This window comes from Dama dama, chromosome 22 (genome assembly GCF_033118175.1).
Source record: "Dama dama isolate Ldn47 chromosome 22, ASM3311817v1, whole genome shotgun sequence".
Taxonomy (NCBI): Eukaryota; Metazoa; Chordata; class Mammalia; order Artiodactyla; family Cervidae; genus Dama; species Dama dama.
This window is the reverse complement of record NC_083702.1, coordinates 14,330,808-14,346,967: the sequence shown is the minus strand read 5'-3', so window position 1 is coordinate 14,346,967 and position 16,160 is coordinate 14,330,808. Positions and strand designations below refer to the sequence as shown.

General features: G+C 54.2%; 1 protein-coding gene across 1 annotated transcript in view; it reads right to left on the bottom strand.

Annotated features, from left to right (window-relative positions):
- Positions 1-16,160, bottom strand: part of CCND2 (cyclin D2) — a 28,456-nt gene that overhangs the window by 9,075 nt on the left and 3,221 nt on the right. The window contains exons 3-4 of the mRNA XM_061124721.1: positions 14,206-14,365; positions 5,841-5,989 (exon numbers count right to left, since the gene is read on the bottom strand). Of these exons, the coding sequence (XP_060980704.1) occupies positions 5,841-5,989; positions 14,206-14,365 (309 nt within the window). The remainder of the gene's footprint in view (positions 1-5,840; positions 5,990-14,205; positions 14,366-16,160) is intronic.

Below are 16,160 nucleotides of genomic sequence, written 5' to 3'. Positions count from 1 at the left end.
TCAGCCTGGACAGGTGGCACTCCCCAGCGCTGGGGGTCGGGCAGGCCTCCAGCCCCACGAGGCTGGGCCCCCTCCCCCCGCCTGCCCCGGCCCCCGGAGCCCTGACAGCCGCGTTTGTGATGCCGGCCTCCGTCCCCCGGGCCCCGACTTCCTCCGCTTGCTGGCTCCAGCCCCGCGCCCTGCACCCTCCTCGGCCTCGGTGAATGGGCTGCGGAACTGTTACCATCGGCCCCCAGTGTCGCTGCATCAGAGCATTGTCACCACACACGCACTGCACTCAACAGGGGGACAAAGGGCTGAATGAGCCCCAGACCCGCGGCCAACTCAGGCACAGACAACTTAGGAAACTATCTCATTCTTCCTTTCTTCGCAGCCTGTTGGGCTTATTTCCTTGAATACCAAATGAGGCCCGCAGTGAAAATCAGGCAGGCGCGCTCGGGGAAGCGTCAGCTCCAACTCTGCTTCCTCTGCCGCCCCGCCCCCCGCTTCCCTTCCTCCAGCCACTCTTCGGGAGGCCCCTGACCACACAGACCCAGGCCCGTCCACGAAAGGCAAGTCTCGGGAACACAGAAGTCTCCGGGAGAAGGTGTGCTCGCGAAGGCTCCAGGGACCAAGATGATGTCAGTTGCGTCCAACTCTGTGCGACCCCACGGACTGTAGCCCGCCAAGCCCCTCTGTCCATGGAATTTTCCAGGCAAGAATACTGGAGTGGGCAGCCATTTCCTCCTCCAGGAGAATCTTCCTGACCCAGGGATCAAACCCACGTCTCCTGCGTCGACTGCACTAGCAGTGGGATTCTTTAGCACGGAGGCTCCTGGGAAGCCCAGTCTTAATCGCATCTCCCCTGGCACTGCATGTTGTTTTGTAATAGTTCACTGACAACAGGATTCTAATATGCCAGGATAACCCTAGGGGACGGATGTCCTGGAACTTCTCTGGGAGCTACTTAAGACTGAGACAGAGGGGCTTCCCTGGTGGTCCAGTGGAACCAGGACTTTGAGATTGAGACTTTGAGTCTCAATTGATTGACACTTTGCCTTCCAATTCAGGGGACCCGGGTTCGATCCCTAGTCCAGGAACTAAGATCCCACATGCCTCACAGCCAAAAAAGCGAAACATAAAACAGAAGCAATGTTGTGACAAACTCAATAAAGACTTTAAAACTGGTCCACATTAAAAAAGAAAATCTTAAAAAAAGAATGCAACGGACTTTTGGTATCATCTAGGTAGAACAGGGGTATGTACAATGACAGGATGACTTGAGTCTATACCTGTTCTGTTAACTATCTTCCGATAACTTTACATTTTCAAGGCCTGTGAGCCCCATTCTACTCGCTCATTAGGGATTTAGGAAACTGGTGTCATGTGACAGTGAAGTGACTCGCTCTAAGAGAAAGCCAGGTAAAACTCGAGGGACCCTGACATGCTAAGTCCTCTTTCACTTTCCAAGAGACCTGGGGAGACCAGAGCAGGGGAAACACACTTGACATCCACCTGCCAGCTCTTTGTCCCCTTTCCCTTCCTTCCTCCCCCCACCCCAGCATCATTCCCCGATGACTCTGCCAGGGGATACGGAGAGAAAGGACTGAGTCAAAGTTGGGTCTCGTTCAAGAGTCTATAGACAAGTGAACAAGGAGATAAAGGCAGGCGCCAAGCGGAGCAGGATGCCGAGGGGACGGAAGAGGAACCCCGATTCTGCCAGGGAAGTGGCCCAGTCGGTTCTCCCTTCGCAAGCGGACCCCTGGCAACGGAAGCCCCGGTGGACGGTCCCCCAAAGCCAGCACGGCCTCTCTGGCTGGTGTCTGTTTTTAGCAACCCTCATGAGTGGAAGGAAAGACTACTTAAAATACACCACCCTCTGAGACTTTTATTCCCTGTAAAACTGTCAGCCTTCTCACTCAGCTTTCTCTTTGGCATGAAGCGTTCCGGTTTATTTTGGCAACCAGAGCGAGCAACAGAACACGGCTTTCTACGGCCGCGTGCGTCCCTCCTATCAAAGCTCACTGCTGCTGGCCAAGGAGCCAGAGAGGTGGGTCTGGCTGTCCTGGGGACCCTCTTTCCGCAGCCGGACCTGTGACAATCCACGGAGAGAGGACACCATCAGCTGGTCCAGGATCTCCGGGTGCACAAGGCTGACACACAGCTGCGGGGACTCTGGAGTCAGAGGCCAACGCACCCCGATTTCCTAGCTGTCTGAGCATCAAGGCCCGTGGGGCACATGGTGGTCGGAGCGCCTGGCTTCCCCGCCGGAGGACTCAATGCAAAACCCTGGGCCCTTCAGTGTGGTCCGAGGGTCTACATCTACAGCCACAACTTTTTGTGAAGGCAAAACATTGGGTTGGCCAAAAATTTCACTCAGGTTTGTCTATACGCTCTTACAGAAAACCTGAATGACCTTTTTTGGCTAACCCCATATACACCACCTAACACTGACCATCTTCAACTCTTTTAAATGCAGTGTGTTAGCTTTAAGTTCCTTCGCTGTGTTGTGTGACCATCACCCTCTCCAGATCTTTACATCAACAACCACTCTCCCCCTTCCCCCATCCTCTGGTCCCTGGGAACCTCTATCCCACTTTCTGTCCTTATGGATTCAACTACTCTAGGTAAGTGGAATCATATTTGGTCTTTTGGTATCTGGCTTGTTTCGCTTAACATGTCCAAGGCACACCCACATTGTAGCATACGTCGGAAATTCATTTCTTTTTAAGGGTGAACAATAGACCATGGCATGTACAGACCATATTTTCTTTCTCCGTCCCAAGGACATTTTCTATCATCAAGTGATGAAACTTGATGCTTTTCCCTGAGTTTCACATTAGGCCCGGAGAGTCCTGCCCGCGGGCTGATTTCCTACTATGCCTCTAGTTCCTCACACTGGCTTAGTGTCCATTCATTTGCTCTTCATCTGCTGGGAGTTTAGGTGTTTTACTGTTGATTCTCCACACACTCGCTGAGTTCCCTGAAGACAGGAAGCTCATCTTTTATTTTCCACGTGTCACCCACCCCCGGGCTTCTCCCACGCTTGCCTCGGGTCTGTGCCTTGCTCATTCGTGTTGCCTTGCTCACAAGGTGACAGCCTGCCCCCAGGGCTCTCCAGACTATGACTCACAAGACGAAACAAACAGCATTGTAAAAAAAAAAAAAGTTAAAACCCAGAGCTGATGATCTCAGTGTGCAACCTGGGATCGTGAGTGGGAGCCCTGAAAGCTGCAATCTGAAGTCTCAACCGTAGGGTGCAGGCACCACCTGGGACCTTTTCCCAACTTGGGCTCCAGACTGCAGTCGTTCGGGACTTCCCAGTGCTGTTCAAAGAGTCTGGATGTGGGTATCAGCCCAATTAGAGGATGCATTTGCTGTTACTTCACCCTGCTGTTTCTATTTCTTTTAACGACTGCACATTGAAATTCCCTAGAGAGGGAAATGGCAACCCACCCTAGTATTCTTGCCTGGAGAATTCCGTGGACAGAGGAGCCTGGTGGGCTACAGTCCATGGGGTCGCCAAGAGTGGAACGCGACTGAGCAACTAACATTTAACACTTAATACTGAAATTAAGTCAAATAATTCTCCATTAAATATTGTTTTAAACAAGAGCCCTCCAGAGAGTCCAGACTGATGGGAGAGAGGACTCGGTGCCCAAGGACATACACACACAACAGCTGAGGCACAGAGGACAGACACGCCCTGGGACTGCGGGAGCCAGACCTGTGGATCCGAGGGGAAGCTGGAAATGCCTGAGGTCTCCATCTGTTCTCTGAAAACTTGGTCCACGCGTGCTCAGGATTTCACATCAAAATGTTACACCCCCAGACCCACCGGTGAGATTGAAGCATGTGTGTGCACCATCTCCATCAATAGCTGCAATTTTTAGAAGGACCCTTTAAGCTAGGGCTGTACTCAATTGACCTAGTCTGAATGGCCCAGCAAAATAGTGTCTGAAAGAGGCCAGCAATGTCTCCATCATGAGGTGAGAGACTGGTTCGCGGGCGTGAAAAGCCAGGCACAGCCCACGAGCTCCGGTGATACCCTGGGAACAACCTCTGTCCATCTGAAGCCACGAAGGGGTGACAGAGAGATGTGGAGAAGGTTGGAGACCCCGTGGGGCCATCAGACCGTGAGGACGTGTCCGTAAATATCCGAAGGAGGTTACAATGCCTGAAGCGGGGGTCAAAACTGTTGTCACTGACATGTTTTGTCTCTGGGGGTCGAGGAGGGGCTGGTCTGATGCTGGTTAGGAATCCTTTCAGCAAGGCAGCGTTAAGAGGAGACGTTCAGAAAAGGAAGGAAGCATATCATTTCTATAAACCCTAATAAATTCTGTACAAGATTTTCCTCTAGAGGATTTGAAACGCATTCTGCCTGGGAGGGTCTTTTCGATCTACACCTGGGAAACCATGCTTCAAAAGCTTGTTTGCCATTTTCTCCTCCAGGGGATTTTCCTGACCCAGGGACCGAACCCGCATCTCCTGCATTGCAGGTGGATTCTTTTACCCACTTTGGCAGAAACCACAATTCTGTAAAACAACTATCCTTCAATTAAAAAATAAACAAAATTAAAAAAAAAAAAACCTGTTTGGAGGCAGCATCTGAAAAGCAACTCCAGGAGAACCCCTCTCTGTGCCATTTCTGTGAGATGGTAATAAAGATTGGGGCAAAATCTGCAGAGGGGGTGGGGGGGAAAGCAAGAGAACTTCAGCCTTTGCCGAGCTTACATTTACCCCTTCTGCCCAGCATTGCCAGAGGAGGCACCGGTCTCAGACTGGTAAACCACATTCTCCCTTGTAACTCAATATATTACCCCAGCAGGGCACTCAGAATCCCCCTGACCATCCAGAGGGGGTCATCACGAAGTCCCTTGCATTCTTGAGCTTCTCCATGGTAACTCGAGAGGGCCTCGGAGCTGACACCCCTCTCCCGGGTTGCTTTAAGCCAAAGGCCTTTTTCAAACAAAAAGATCCCAGGAGCTGCAGCCAGGCAGGAATGCAGGGTTCCCAGGCCCGGGCGTCGAGCCTCTGGGTTCCAGTCCCTGGCCGGTGACCCCTGGCCTCTCCACCTCTCTGACCTCGTAGATTCACCCTGGCCTGGACCTTCTAAGGACTGTCATTTCCAACCAGCTGAATCAGAGCCTCTCTGGACCCTGGCTTCTCCCCCAAACCGCTCTTTCTTCTAAAGAGCTTCAAATTCTGGCATCCAGAGTTACAGCCTCTGAACTGTCCATGGGGCACCCAGAATGGAAAAATCTATAGCTAATAATAGTTCCTTGCGTTTGCATGGCACTTAACTCTTTTTAAAGTGCTTTTTAATCCATCATCACAATGAACTAAAGGGAAATGAGAGGCAGGCGCGAGGGCTTGAGAGGTCAGTGGAGGCGGACACCTCCTCACGGGAGTGGGGGGGCCCTCCTCTCCCACGCCCTGTGGTGCAGGGGGGCCCCCCGCTCCAGCCCTGCCTGCCAGCCTCAGCGTGTGTGAGCAGGCGAGAAGGCTCCACGCTGGAGGAGAGGCAGGCTGGGGATTGTACATAAATGGAAACAAGCAACAAATCAGACCCGCGGGGAAGCCCGGGCCATACAGGAAAGCAGTCGGCGGCCTCCCTCCCGCCTCGGATCTGCCTGCTAAGTTCTCCCCTCTATCATGAGGGCACACAGGCTGCTGAAACCTGAAGAGGCGGCCTTACCTGCTGAATTCTGTACGACGTCGGAGGCCGTGGTCTTGGCAAAGAGAAGCCAGCTGCCACAAAGAACCTTTGACACATCACCAATCCCACCAACTGTCTCTTTCCCCAAGCGGACGGACGAGACGCCTGGTCTCGGCCAGGAGGAGGGACAGAGGCCACCTACCACGTCGGTGTTGGTGATCTTTGCCAGGAGATCCACCAGGGCGTCTCCGGTGAGCGAGCTCACGTCCTCGTCCTGCTGAAGCCCACAGATCGCGGCCCCCACGCTTCCAGTTGCAATCATCGATGGCGGGTACATGGCGAACTTGAAGTCTGTGGGGACGAGAGGCAGGAAGGTCAGGATGGGGTGGAGACAGGTGCTTCTCTGCTCGGAAGACGTGCCACCTGGTCCCATGGAGGCGTTAGAACCCATGTGATTCATCATCCAAGATGTGGAAGGTTGGGGTGGGGGCTGCTGCGGAGGGAGGACATGCGTCCCAATTCAAATCCCAGCACAGGGGACTTTCCTGGTGGTCCAGTGGCTAAGACTCTGCACTCCCAATGCTGGGGACATGGGTTCGATCCCTGGTCGGGGAACTAGACTGCACCTTAACCGCAACTAAGAGTTCACATGCCACAATGAATACCAAGTGCAGCTAAATAAATATTTTAAAAAAAAACACCAAAAACAAAAAACCCCAACCTGAGCATTGGGTTGAGCCCATAGAAACAGTTTAACCTATGGCTTCTCCCTCTTGCTAGCATATCAACATTTTCCATGGAGGCACTTTTATCGCTGACTCCAAGGTCTACATTGAGTGAGGGGCGTCCTTAGAAACCGTGCTGGGTGGCTCAACGAGGCACATGCTCCCCACCCCTCCTGGCCGAACTCTATGAAAGCGGCAGGCCTGGCTGGCTGTCTTTCTCCTTGGCCTTCTTGTCTTAGTCCGGGCACCGTCTCCACCTCTTGAGGGATGTATATTACAACATTCCACCTAAAGCCTGCTGCGCGGTGACTTGTGCGGGGCCTCCTCTGTCCCCTGGATGGTGACAAAGCCAGCCTCCCTCCCTCTTCTCTGCTGTAGGTCTCTTCACATGGGGTCACGGCAGTGTTTCTCTGCCCAAAAACCTTGTTAGCTCCCCCCACCCCACCAGACATTCACAATGCAGAGGCAGCAGCCAGCCTGTGGCCCTGGGCCCACAGGGGCTTGGGGTGGGAGCAGCTGGCAGGGAAAGGTGGGGCAGGAGGAGACCCCGCCTCCTGGCCCCCTCCCCCTCCCCCAGTGCCCAAGCCTCAGCCTAGAAGTACAGTCCACACACTGCCTATCTCTGCATCCTACTACCTGCACACCCAACCCTACTTCTAGCAAATTGACCAACTTCTAGAAGCCAGCGGGTGAGGGTGGAAGGTCCAGGGGGTGCCCAGAGGACTGTACCTCCCTTGCTTGGGGGGAAAATGCTGAGAGACATGGTCCCTCCTGCCCCGCCCCACCATCCCGACCCCCGACGGCTGCACCTATGAAGCAAGGGAAGCCAGGCAGGCTCCGCTGAGCCACAGGACTCTGGGCAGCTGGCCACTCTCCTCTGGGTTAATCCAGTGGAGGCGACATGAGCGCTGCAAAGCCAGGTTCAGCCCCCTGGGGGTCCTGGACCAGTCATGCCCTCCCTCCCGACCTGAAGTTAGTTTTTCTAACTTCCCTTGCAACTCAGTACCCGTCACCAAGTTCACTTGTGGGTCGCGACCTGCATGTTCTGTTGTTGCCGAACAAAATAAAAGTATCAAGAAGGAGGGCGTGTGGTGGAGAGTCAACACTGTCTGCAGAAACTCTTGTATCGATTTGAGGTACACTGATGAGGCGTCCCAAGTGGTGTTATAAAATGTATTTCTTCCCTTATGGTTTAGGTCAAAAAGTTGAAAGGCAGTAGGCTGGCTCATCTCCCAGGGGCCCCTCCAGGTCTAACTGACTTTTATTTTAAAAAAAAATTAGAATGTAACTGCTTTACAGTGTTAAGTTTCTGCTGTACAATGTAGCAAATCAGCTGTATACATACATGGATCCCCTCTCCATGTATATATGGAGAGACTCCCTCCCACCCACTCGCATCCCACCCGTCTAGGTCACCACAGAGCAGACACCCTGGCTTCCACCAGGCAGTGAAGTCACAAGACAAGTCTCTCCATGGGGCAGTTCTGCATGGCCTCGGGGGCTCCCCCAAGACTACACCCAGAGACACTCCCCTCTCTGCTGATAGGGGAAATGGCAGAGAGGAAAATACCCAATAAAACACCTGGTCTCGTCTTTGTCCTAGCTACTGTTTGCTAACCTCCACATTCAACTGTGGAAAGTTCCACCCAGCCCATTCAGCCATTTCTGGAAACCTTAAACTTTCAGCTATGGAACTGGATGAAGAAATAGTCACAATACCTACCTGGGTGAGGAGGGGGGCAAAAAAAAAAAAACTCTATGACTGTGTGCTATGATCAAGATTGCAACCACCCATAAATATATAAATAGGCATAAACGTACATGAATATAGGGGAACTAGAAGATACAAAGATACATGTAAACTTCTCCACCACTGGGTGGGGAAAACTTATTTTAGCAAAAATTAAATATCACCTAACAATCTCCCCTGAATCTCTAAGTCGCTTGCTCAGAAATGCTGACACGTTGTATTCTGGTGCTGAAGGCACGATCAGGGGTGAGCGCCTCCCTCCACCCTCAGCTCTCTACCTGGAAACATAAGGTGTGTGTCACTTCCTGAGCAACCTGACCCTCAGCAGAGTGAGAGGTAGTTAGCTGAGCAGGGACCCATTTGGATCATGTTTCCCTGCGCTCCAGGCACCATGGATGGTCCCCTGCCCCCCAAATATAGGACATAAAAATACAGCACAGGGTGGTTCATTCTAAAGATACATCTCTAAGAAGGGAGATGCCCCCACATGGATAGGAGCATCCACGTGGAGCCACGCAGGCCTCCCCTAGTTGGTGGGAAGGGTTTGGGCCACGCAGCTCGAAGCACTGGAAGATGGAGGCCATGGAGGCTGGTAGCCCACTGCCCACCAGCTGCTTGAAGGTCTCCCGGGCCAGTCACCCGACCCTCTCTGAGCCTCTGTTTTCTCACCTGCAAATGAGGGTAACAATTATACCCACCTCCCAGGGTAGTTCTGAGGATTCAACCAAGAGAGCAGTTGCCCTGCTCACAGTAAACAGTTCACATCAACCGCCACCACCATCACCCCCCACTATTCCTAACACTGGGACTTGCTGCGGGATGGGGGCGGGCAGTACACTTTTGGCCACACCTCATGGTTTGTGGGATCTTAGTTCCCCTACCAGGGCTCGAACCTGTAACCCCTTGCATTGTGGAAACACTTAATCTTAGCCACTGGACCGCCAGGGAAGGCGCTGGAGTGGGCAGTTCTGACTGTCAAGAGATTCTGTTCAGCATCTGCAGTGATTCAGGGGAAGGTGCATGGGGAGCCCAGAGAGAATGAGGGATCTGCTCTGGGCCTGGAGGCTCCTTCCCGATTGTGTGTGTGTGTGTGTGTGTGTGTGTGTGTGTGAGTGTGTGTGTGTGTGTGTGTGTGTGTGACAGGAACACGGCCTCATGAAGTCCCCACCACCTCCTGCTGCTCCGTCAGGGACAGGAGAAGCTGAGGTCCCATGGGGACGTGGGGGTAGGGGAGACAGAAAGACGACATAAGTATACAGGCAATCAAAGGGAAGCTGGATGGACCGTATTCATTCCTGCAACAGCAGGGGTAGCCAGAGCCAAGGAGCAGGCCCACACACCTGCAGCCGCGACCTAACCCCCACCCTCCGGGTGAGGTGGGGAAGGCAAAGGGCGCATCTCCACCGACCAGCCCTGACGGCGTTCCTGCAGTTTGCTGACTTGGCCGAGTATTAGCAAAAACAAGGTAAAATTCACCTGTTTCACGACACTGGCTTTTACCGGTGAATCGCTGAAATCTCCAGAGGTTAAGCGGCTTTGTCTAGCGTCTGCTGCTGGGTTTGCAGGCGCCTGGACTTGGCACCCAGTGCGCCGGAGGACTCCTCGGAAGGTGAAGAGAGCCTTCCCCCCCAATCTCCAGCCCCCCTAAGAACTCAGGGTCGTCTCTCCCATCAGAAGCAGAGGAGGGAGCCTAGGCTTTGACGTCCAAGAGACGGGAACCCGTTCCATCCTCAGCCGCCCCCGCCGCACCCCCACCCAACCCTGCTCTTGCCCTGGGACCCTGCAGAGATTCTCCCCACGTCTTTCAAGGACCTCCGGGAGGCCCCTTAACCCAGGCAAGGGCAAGAGAAGTGCTCCACGTTCATCAACTCAGGAAGCGTTCTGAGCTAAGCAGGTTTGCAGCCACAGATTACAGGGCCCTGGCGGGTCGCGTTATCCGGGTTGTTTTGACTACGACGGAGGCCTTGACCGGGTAAGCGTGACTGCCGTGCTTCTGTTCACCACTGGGGGGCGAGAGAGCCTCTCTCTGAGGTGTCAACCAGAGACGCCCTCCTCCATCTCTCCCGCAACCTGGCGTCAGTCCGGTGGGGGTTTAAAAGGCCAGGAGGAGGGTGCTCAGTGGCCACCGAATGACGTCATCGGCGGCCCCCAGCGCCGGTTCAGCCCACCCCGTCCTTGTGGGGGCCTCGATGCCAGTTTAACTCCAGCGGCCTGGCTGGGAGCAGGTGGCGGGAGGAGGGCCCTCAGCCTGCTCCTCACAGCAAGATGGGAGGTGAGACGGCCTTGCCAGGCTGCCTGTCCCCACCAGGGAAGAAGGGAGACTCCGGGTCAACGGGCCACTCCCCCTGGCCCCTGCGACCCTGGCTCCTAGAGGACAGAGAGCGGGTTTCCATTCTTCCTTCCACTTTCCAACCACCCAGGCAAACCTCCTTTCCTGGCTCAGGCGCCAAGTGGTAGATCCTGTCTAGGCCATCACTGTGTGTGTGTGTGCGCGCGCGTGTGTGTGTTCACTCTGTGTGTGTGTGTGTGTGTGTGTGTGTGTGTGCATGCACGTGGTTGTGTGTGTGTTCACTCTGTGTGTGTGTGTGTGTGTGTGTGCGTGGTTGTGTCCGATTCTTTGCAACCCCACAGACCGTAGCCCGCCAGGCTCCTCTGTCCATGGGTAGAAACCAATGCAACACTGTAAAGCAACTCAATTCAAAATGCATGACAAAAAGAATACTGGAGTGGGCTGCTTCCATTTCCTTCTCCGGGGGATCTTCCCCACTAAGGGATCGAACACCACATCTCTTGCCTCTGCCTACACTAGCAGGCAGGTTCTTTACCACTGGAGCCACCTGGGCCATCACTCTCTGGCTGCAACCTGGGGATGAACTTCACAAGAACACCTGGAGGCAAAGCCAAGAAGACGGCTGGGAGCACCGGGCATGATACCATCACTGGGGCCCAGGCCCGGAAGTCTGGGGCGGGGGGGATACTCATGTGCAGGATAGCTGAGGGCAGGACCTTGGGGTGGGGGGCACCTAGGCAAAAAGAGGAGAGGCTGGGCGCCATGGGTAGGGAGGCTAAACACCTCCTCTCCCCACCCCCCCACGCCAAGTTCAACCTCAATGCCATTGGCTCTTCTAGACTAACTGGAATCATCTGTTGAGCATGATATCATGTGTCAAGAATCTCCCCATGCCAGCGTGCGATCCTGAGTCATCCCAGTGGTCTCCGTCCCCCTTGGCAGACCTGGGGGGCTGCTCTGCCATCAGGACCTGCCTGCTGCCTGGCAGCTAAAGCTCCACAGGAGCCATGATGGCTCCCCCTCGTCCCGTGGCCTCCGCCGACCAGGACCAGCCGGAGGGAGTCTCCACCCCCTGGCTATTCAGGGTTGACCAGGGGAGGTAAGGGGGCACCTCTCCGTCTCACCAGGTTATGCCTCGAGCCCCAGGAAGAAGACCGACACCCCCTACTCGTCCGGCCTCCAGCCTCTTCCCCTTTCACACACAGGCACTCTCTGCAGACAGCGGGACCAAGGCCAGCTCTTTCACAAGCAGCTTCCCCCCTCGACTGGCCACCGCGCCCCAGGGTCGCTACCGCACCCCTGGCTGCCAGAGCTCAGAGACAGAACCGGCGGGATCCATGTGGGGTGGGAGTGGGGAAACAGGACCCCAGCTCCTGGGACTTCCCACCTGCTACCTGTCCCAGACACACACCCAGGGTGTGGCATCTCATCTAACTGAGATGAAAAGCAGCTAAGAAAAGCAGCCCCCGGGCTCTCGATCAGTCAGGTCGATGGCCTTAAAGCCCCAGCCAGCAGGATGCCATGTGACATAGCCTTGCAGACACATTCAAGGGCAGATGGGGGAAAGAAAAGCCTCCGGAGATAGGCTCCTTCCTTTAGGAGACACAGGAGACCTGTGCTCTGAGCAGACCACACCTGGGGCTTACTGAGTACCTGGCTAGAAGTCTCTTTTCTCCTATCCTTCCCCACCCCCTGCCCCACACTAGCAAGGCAGTCTTCCCAACTTCCTCCGCCTCCCCTCAGACCTCTGTCCTCAGTCCCTGAATCCCAGGCTCCCTACTCTGGCCCCAAACTTGGCAGCTGCCCCAAGGATCTGGCCAAGAAGGCCCGGAGTGGGGGATGGGATCCCCAATTTTAGAGAATGGGCCTTTAGAGAATGTGGGGACCTGCTCTAGGCCTGGGTGACTCCACCCACCCTCCTATCCAAGTTGGAGATCATCGAGGAGCGGGCAGACGGACCCCCAAAGGTACATCAGTTAAGAGACAAGGTCAAATCACAGCTCCGGCCATCAACAGCTGGGCAATGCGGGAGCGCAGGTTCAGGGGTCAGCTGTCCGAGAGAGAAAAGGACTGGCTGACCCCCTCCCCCAGTGAATAATGACCACGGAGAAGGGGGGGACAGGCGGGGCCTGGGAGACAAAGTGACAAGTCAATGAGGGGCTGACCTCGAGGGCCCAGGCCAGACAGCAGAAAGGGAAGCAGCTAAGAATGGCCACAGCCTGCAAGGCAGCAGGGATCAACAGCTAAGAGTGGCCCCCGGGGCCGCAGGAAGGGCACAGACTGCACCTGGGAAGCCCGGGGAGGGGAAGCTTGCCCTGGGATCCATGGTGGGGGGGTGGGGTGGGCTGGACCCTGCATCTGAGCCAGCGAAGGCAGAGCGTGGCGTCCTGCTGGACTCAGACGGCGCAGCAGGGTCAGCGTGAAAGTCACTGTATCCGCCTTAGCTGGAAGAGTCAGCATCAGAGTCACGTTCACAGTTAGTACTAGGGCCCTTCGCCTACACCTTGCCTGGTTGACAAAGGGCCTCCTCACCCATCATCTCTTCTGATGTCCGTTTTCCTAACCACCCTGAAAGGGTTGTAGGAATGTCACGTGTGTTTTGCAGATGAAGAAGCTAAGGTTCAGACAAAACTTAAGCACACTCGGAGGTCACCCAGTGATATGTAGCAAAGCCGGACCTTTTGACTGCGAACAGGGCATGGACTGCTATTGCAAACAATGTGTTCATCTCCTTGGGCTCCAATATAATATGTAACAAGATACTGAGAGAAGTCAACCCCCAGGCCCACCTTTGCAATGCAAGTGCAGACTCAGGGCAACCTTGAACTCCGCCCTCTCCCCCACCTCCCGGCGTGGGGGGGGGGGGGGGAGCAGGGGGCGGAAAAAGATCTGCCCAAACAAGTTCTTTCCCTGACACTTCTGCTTGTGAAAATATGAACTCCTGACGCTCCACCCTAGATGATTGCGGGTCTGGAGTTTCTCCCACAGCCACTACCGTTGGGGGGCAGGGAGAGGGGGGGAATGTAGAAACTGGCCAAGGTTCAATGTGATGAGACTGTATCAAACCACTACCTTTAGTGTATTAGTTAATGGCACAGGGGCCAACAAGATTACATATCAATTGTGGGATCAACAGGGTAGGTGTAGCGCTTTTTAACATGAAAAGGCCATTGCAATGTTACAGGTTGCAATCAAAACCTCAACACGTGGAGGGAGGGTAGCAGAGCCCAGGCTTCGGAAGTGACTCCCGGCTGCAAAGTCCACAGGTCCAACCCCACCCTGCCAGAGGGAGCAGCCGGAGGCAGTCAATGCCCTGCCAGAGAAATCCTGGGGCCTCTTCCCTTCCCACGTAACAGGGCAGGCGGTATTTATCTTGACAGGGTTCCTTAACCTGTATTTGCCTCCACCCCCCAAATTTCCTCTTGGGCTTATCTCCAAGCCATCCTTTCCCCTCCAAAGATGAAAGATTTAAACACGACCAGAGAGCATATAATAATCTTCAAAAGAGCACTTTAGACACCATAAAGAATATTTTAACAGGCACTATTTTTTTTTCTTCCCCTTACCACACCTGTCCTCGTAAACCATTTATGAGTTTGGCAGAGAGAGAAAATATACCAGCTGAGATAAAAGAGGGAAAAAACCACCCAGGAAAGAAACCTTGCACTCTGTAGAGACTACTTGGGACCCCTCCTGTAAATGCTCAGAAGTTAGGGCTGTGGTCTATCTCCCCTTGCAGCCCCCCCAAAGCCCTCCTCAGCACCCAGCCACCCCGCCTCCCTGGGGCTCCGGCAGTTCCTACCAGTGGCGCACAGAGCGATGAAGGTCTGAGCGTGCTTGCGAATCAGCGACAGCTTCTCGCTGGGCTGGGGCAGCTTTCGAAGGATGTGTTCGATGAAGTCATGGGGGGTGACAGCCGCCAGGTTCCATTTCAACTTGCCCAGCACCACCAGCTCCCACTCCTGGGGATGGAGGGAGGCGGAGAAGAGTATAAAACCCACACAGGCTGACCCAGTGTCCCGGATGGGAGGCTTGGGATCTAGACCAGTTGTTCGAGGATGTTCATTAGGACGAGGCTAGACTGGAAGGCGGGTCCATTTATCAGAGTGGCCCTAAAGCTTTGAAGTGGGTGATGGCTCTGAAGGCTTCAAATGTCAAGCTCCCCGGAAACCAATGAGCGCCCAGGTGGCCGCTGGCTCCATGGTCCTTTCTGCTATTTCTTCAGCCTCTCCAGCTGCACAACCCCCCCTTCCCCACCCAACCCTGACTTCCAGAGGATGCTGTCGCCCGCCCACCCAGAAGGCTGAATCCACAGTAAAATACCACCAAGGTCGTGGTGGCCCTTTGGTAGGAATTTATCGTATATATCAGTGACTGGATTAATAAGTCTTTTTTCATCCTCCTGGAAAAAAGATGTACACAGAATGAAGCTCAGATTTAGGTTTCTTGGCCCAAATCCTTGGCAACCAATTACCTTGCCTGCCGTTGGTGCCAAAAAGTGCCATTTTCCTCTCTGCTGCTAAGACTTCCCACTGCACACACAATGCAGAAGACCTCAGGAAATGACACCCAGACACAGCGCACCCTTCTACATACAGGTTTTCGCAAGTTTTTGTTACCATGACTGAAGGACCGGAGGGTCACTGGCCACCCGTTTTGCGGCTGGAGGGGATTCAGGGGAGGATGAAAGTGTTTGTTCAAGGTCATAGAGAAGAACAGCCCACATGCTGGCACAAGGCAACCCCATGTCTGCGGGCCTCTCACCCAGCATCCCACCTACTGAAAAAAACCTTGTTTCTTTCCCTCATTGAGATACTTCAGGGGGAATTGCGTTCAAGGGAAACAAGCCAAAAAGAAGGCCTTAAAAATATGTGCTGAGGGAAAACAGGCCTATCGATCGATCATCATAAGAATGAGCGGTTAAGAGCAGCCCGCCAGTGCAGCTGGCTCCCACAATCACCGGAGGAAACGGACTCTCTTCCCCCCAGCCACCGGAGCCCCATTCTACCCACTTGGCACCCACCAGCTGTGTGGTCTCGGCCAATGCCCTCCCCTTCCCTGGTCTTAGCTTCCTCGTTGGTAAAATAGGAGGACCCCTCTAGATCTCAACTTCTGGGATAAGGAGACTAGGAAAAGGCAGATGTGTCTGCAGAAATATAAATTAGCTTGGCAGACCCTCCAAAAAATTGGGGTGCTCTAAAAAGATCTGAGCTCCCCCCATCATGATGAAACAGTGAAGCAAAAGGAAGATAATTTTTCCTGGTCTCCCTTGGGGAAAAAAAATAATAACGGGATCTTAATTCTACCCGTTTGTTTGTCTTTGCTGGCTTTAATGTTGGCCTTTGCTTTTTTCCGGAGGTTGAGGGTAAACACACAGATAGCCTCCTCAACAATCAGGGTCTTTCCAAGACGGCTTGAAATTCCAGCTCTCCTTCTCACGGGAGAATGTGAGTATAAACCACTCGACTTGTACCATTATTAAAGGAAGCAGATCTCCCAGAAGAAAGCACCTTTCTGGGCCTCTCCGACCAAACCAGAAGCAGCTGAAATCTGGCAGCTGTTCAAAGGTGAGGTCATTCATGCCCCTCTGCATTCTCGGAGATTCCTCCCCGTCCTTGCACATGTCTGCCGCTAGGTGGCAGCACAGTCTCAGGGAGGAAGGCTTCTCACAAAGAACTCAGTTCAGGCAGCCTGTCCCGGCCCTGGGGACTTCGGTGCAGGCCTGGTCAGCAGGGAGGGAGGTTGGAGGGGAGGAAC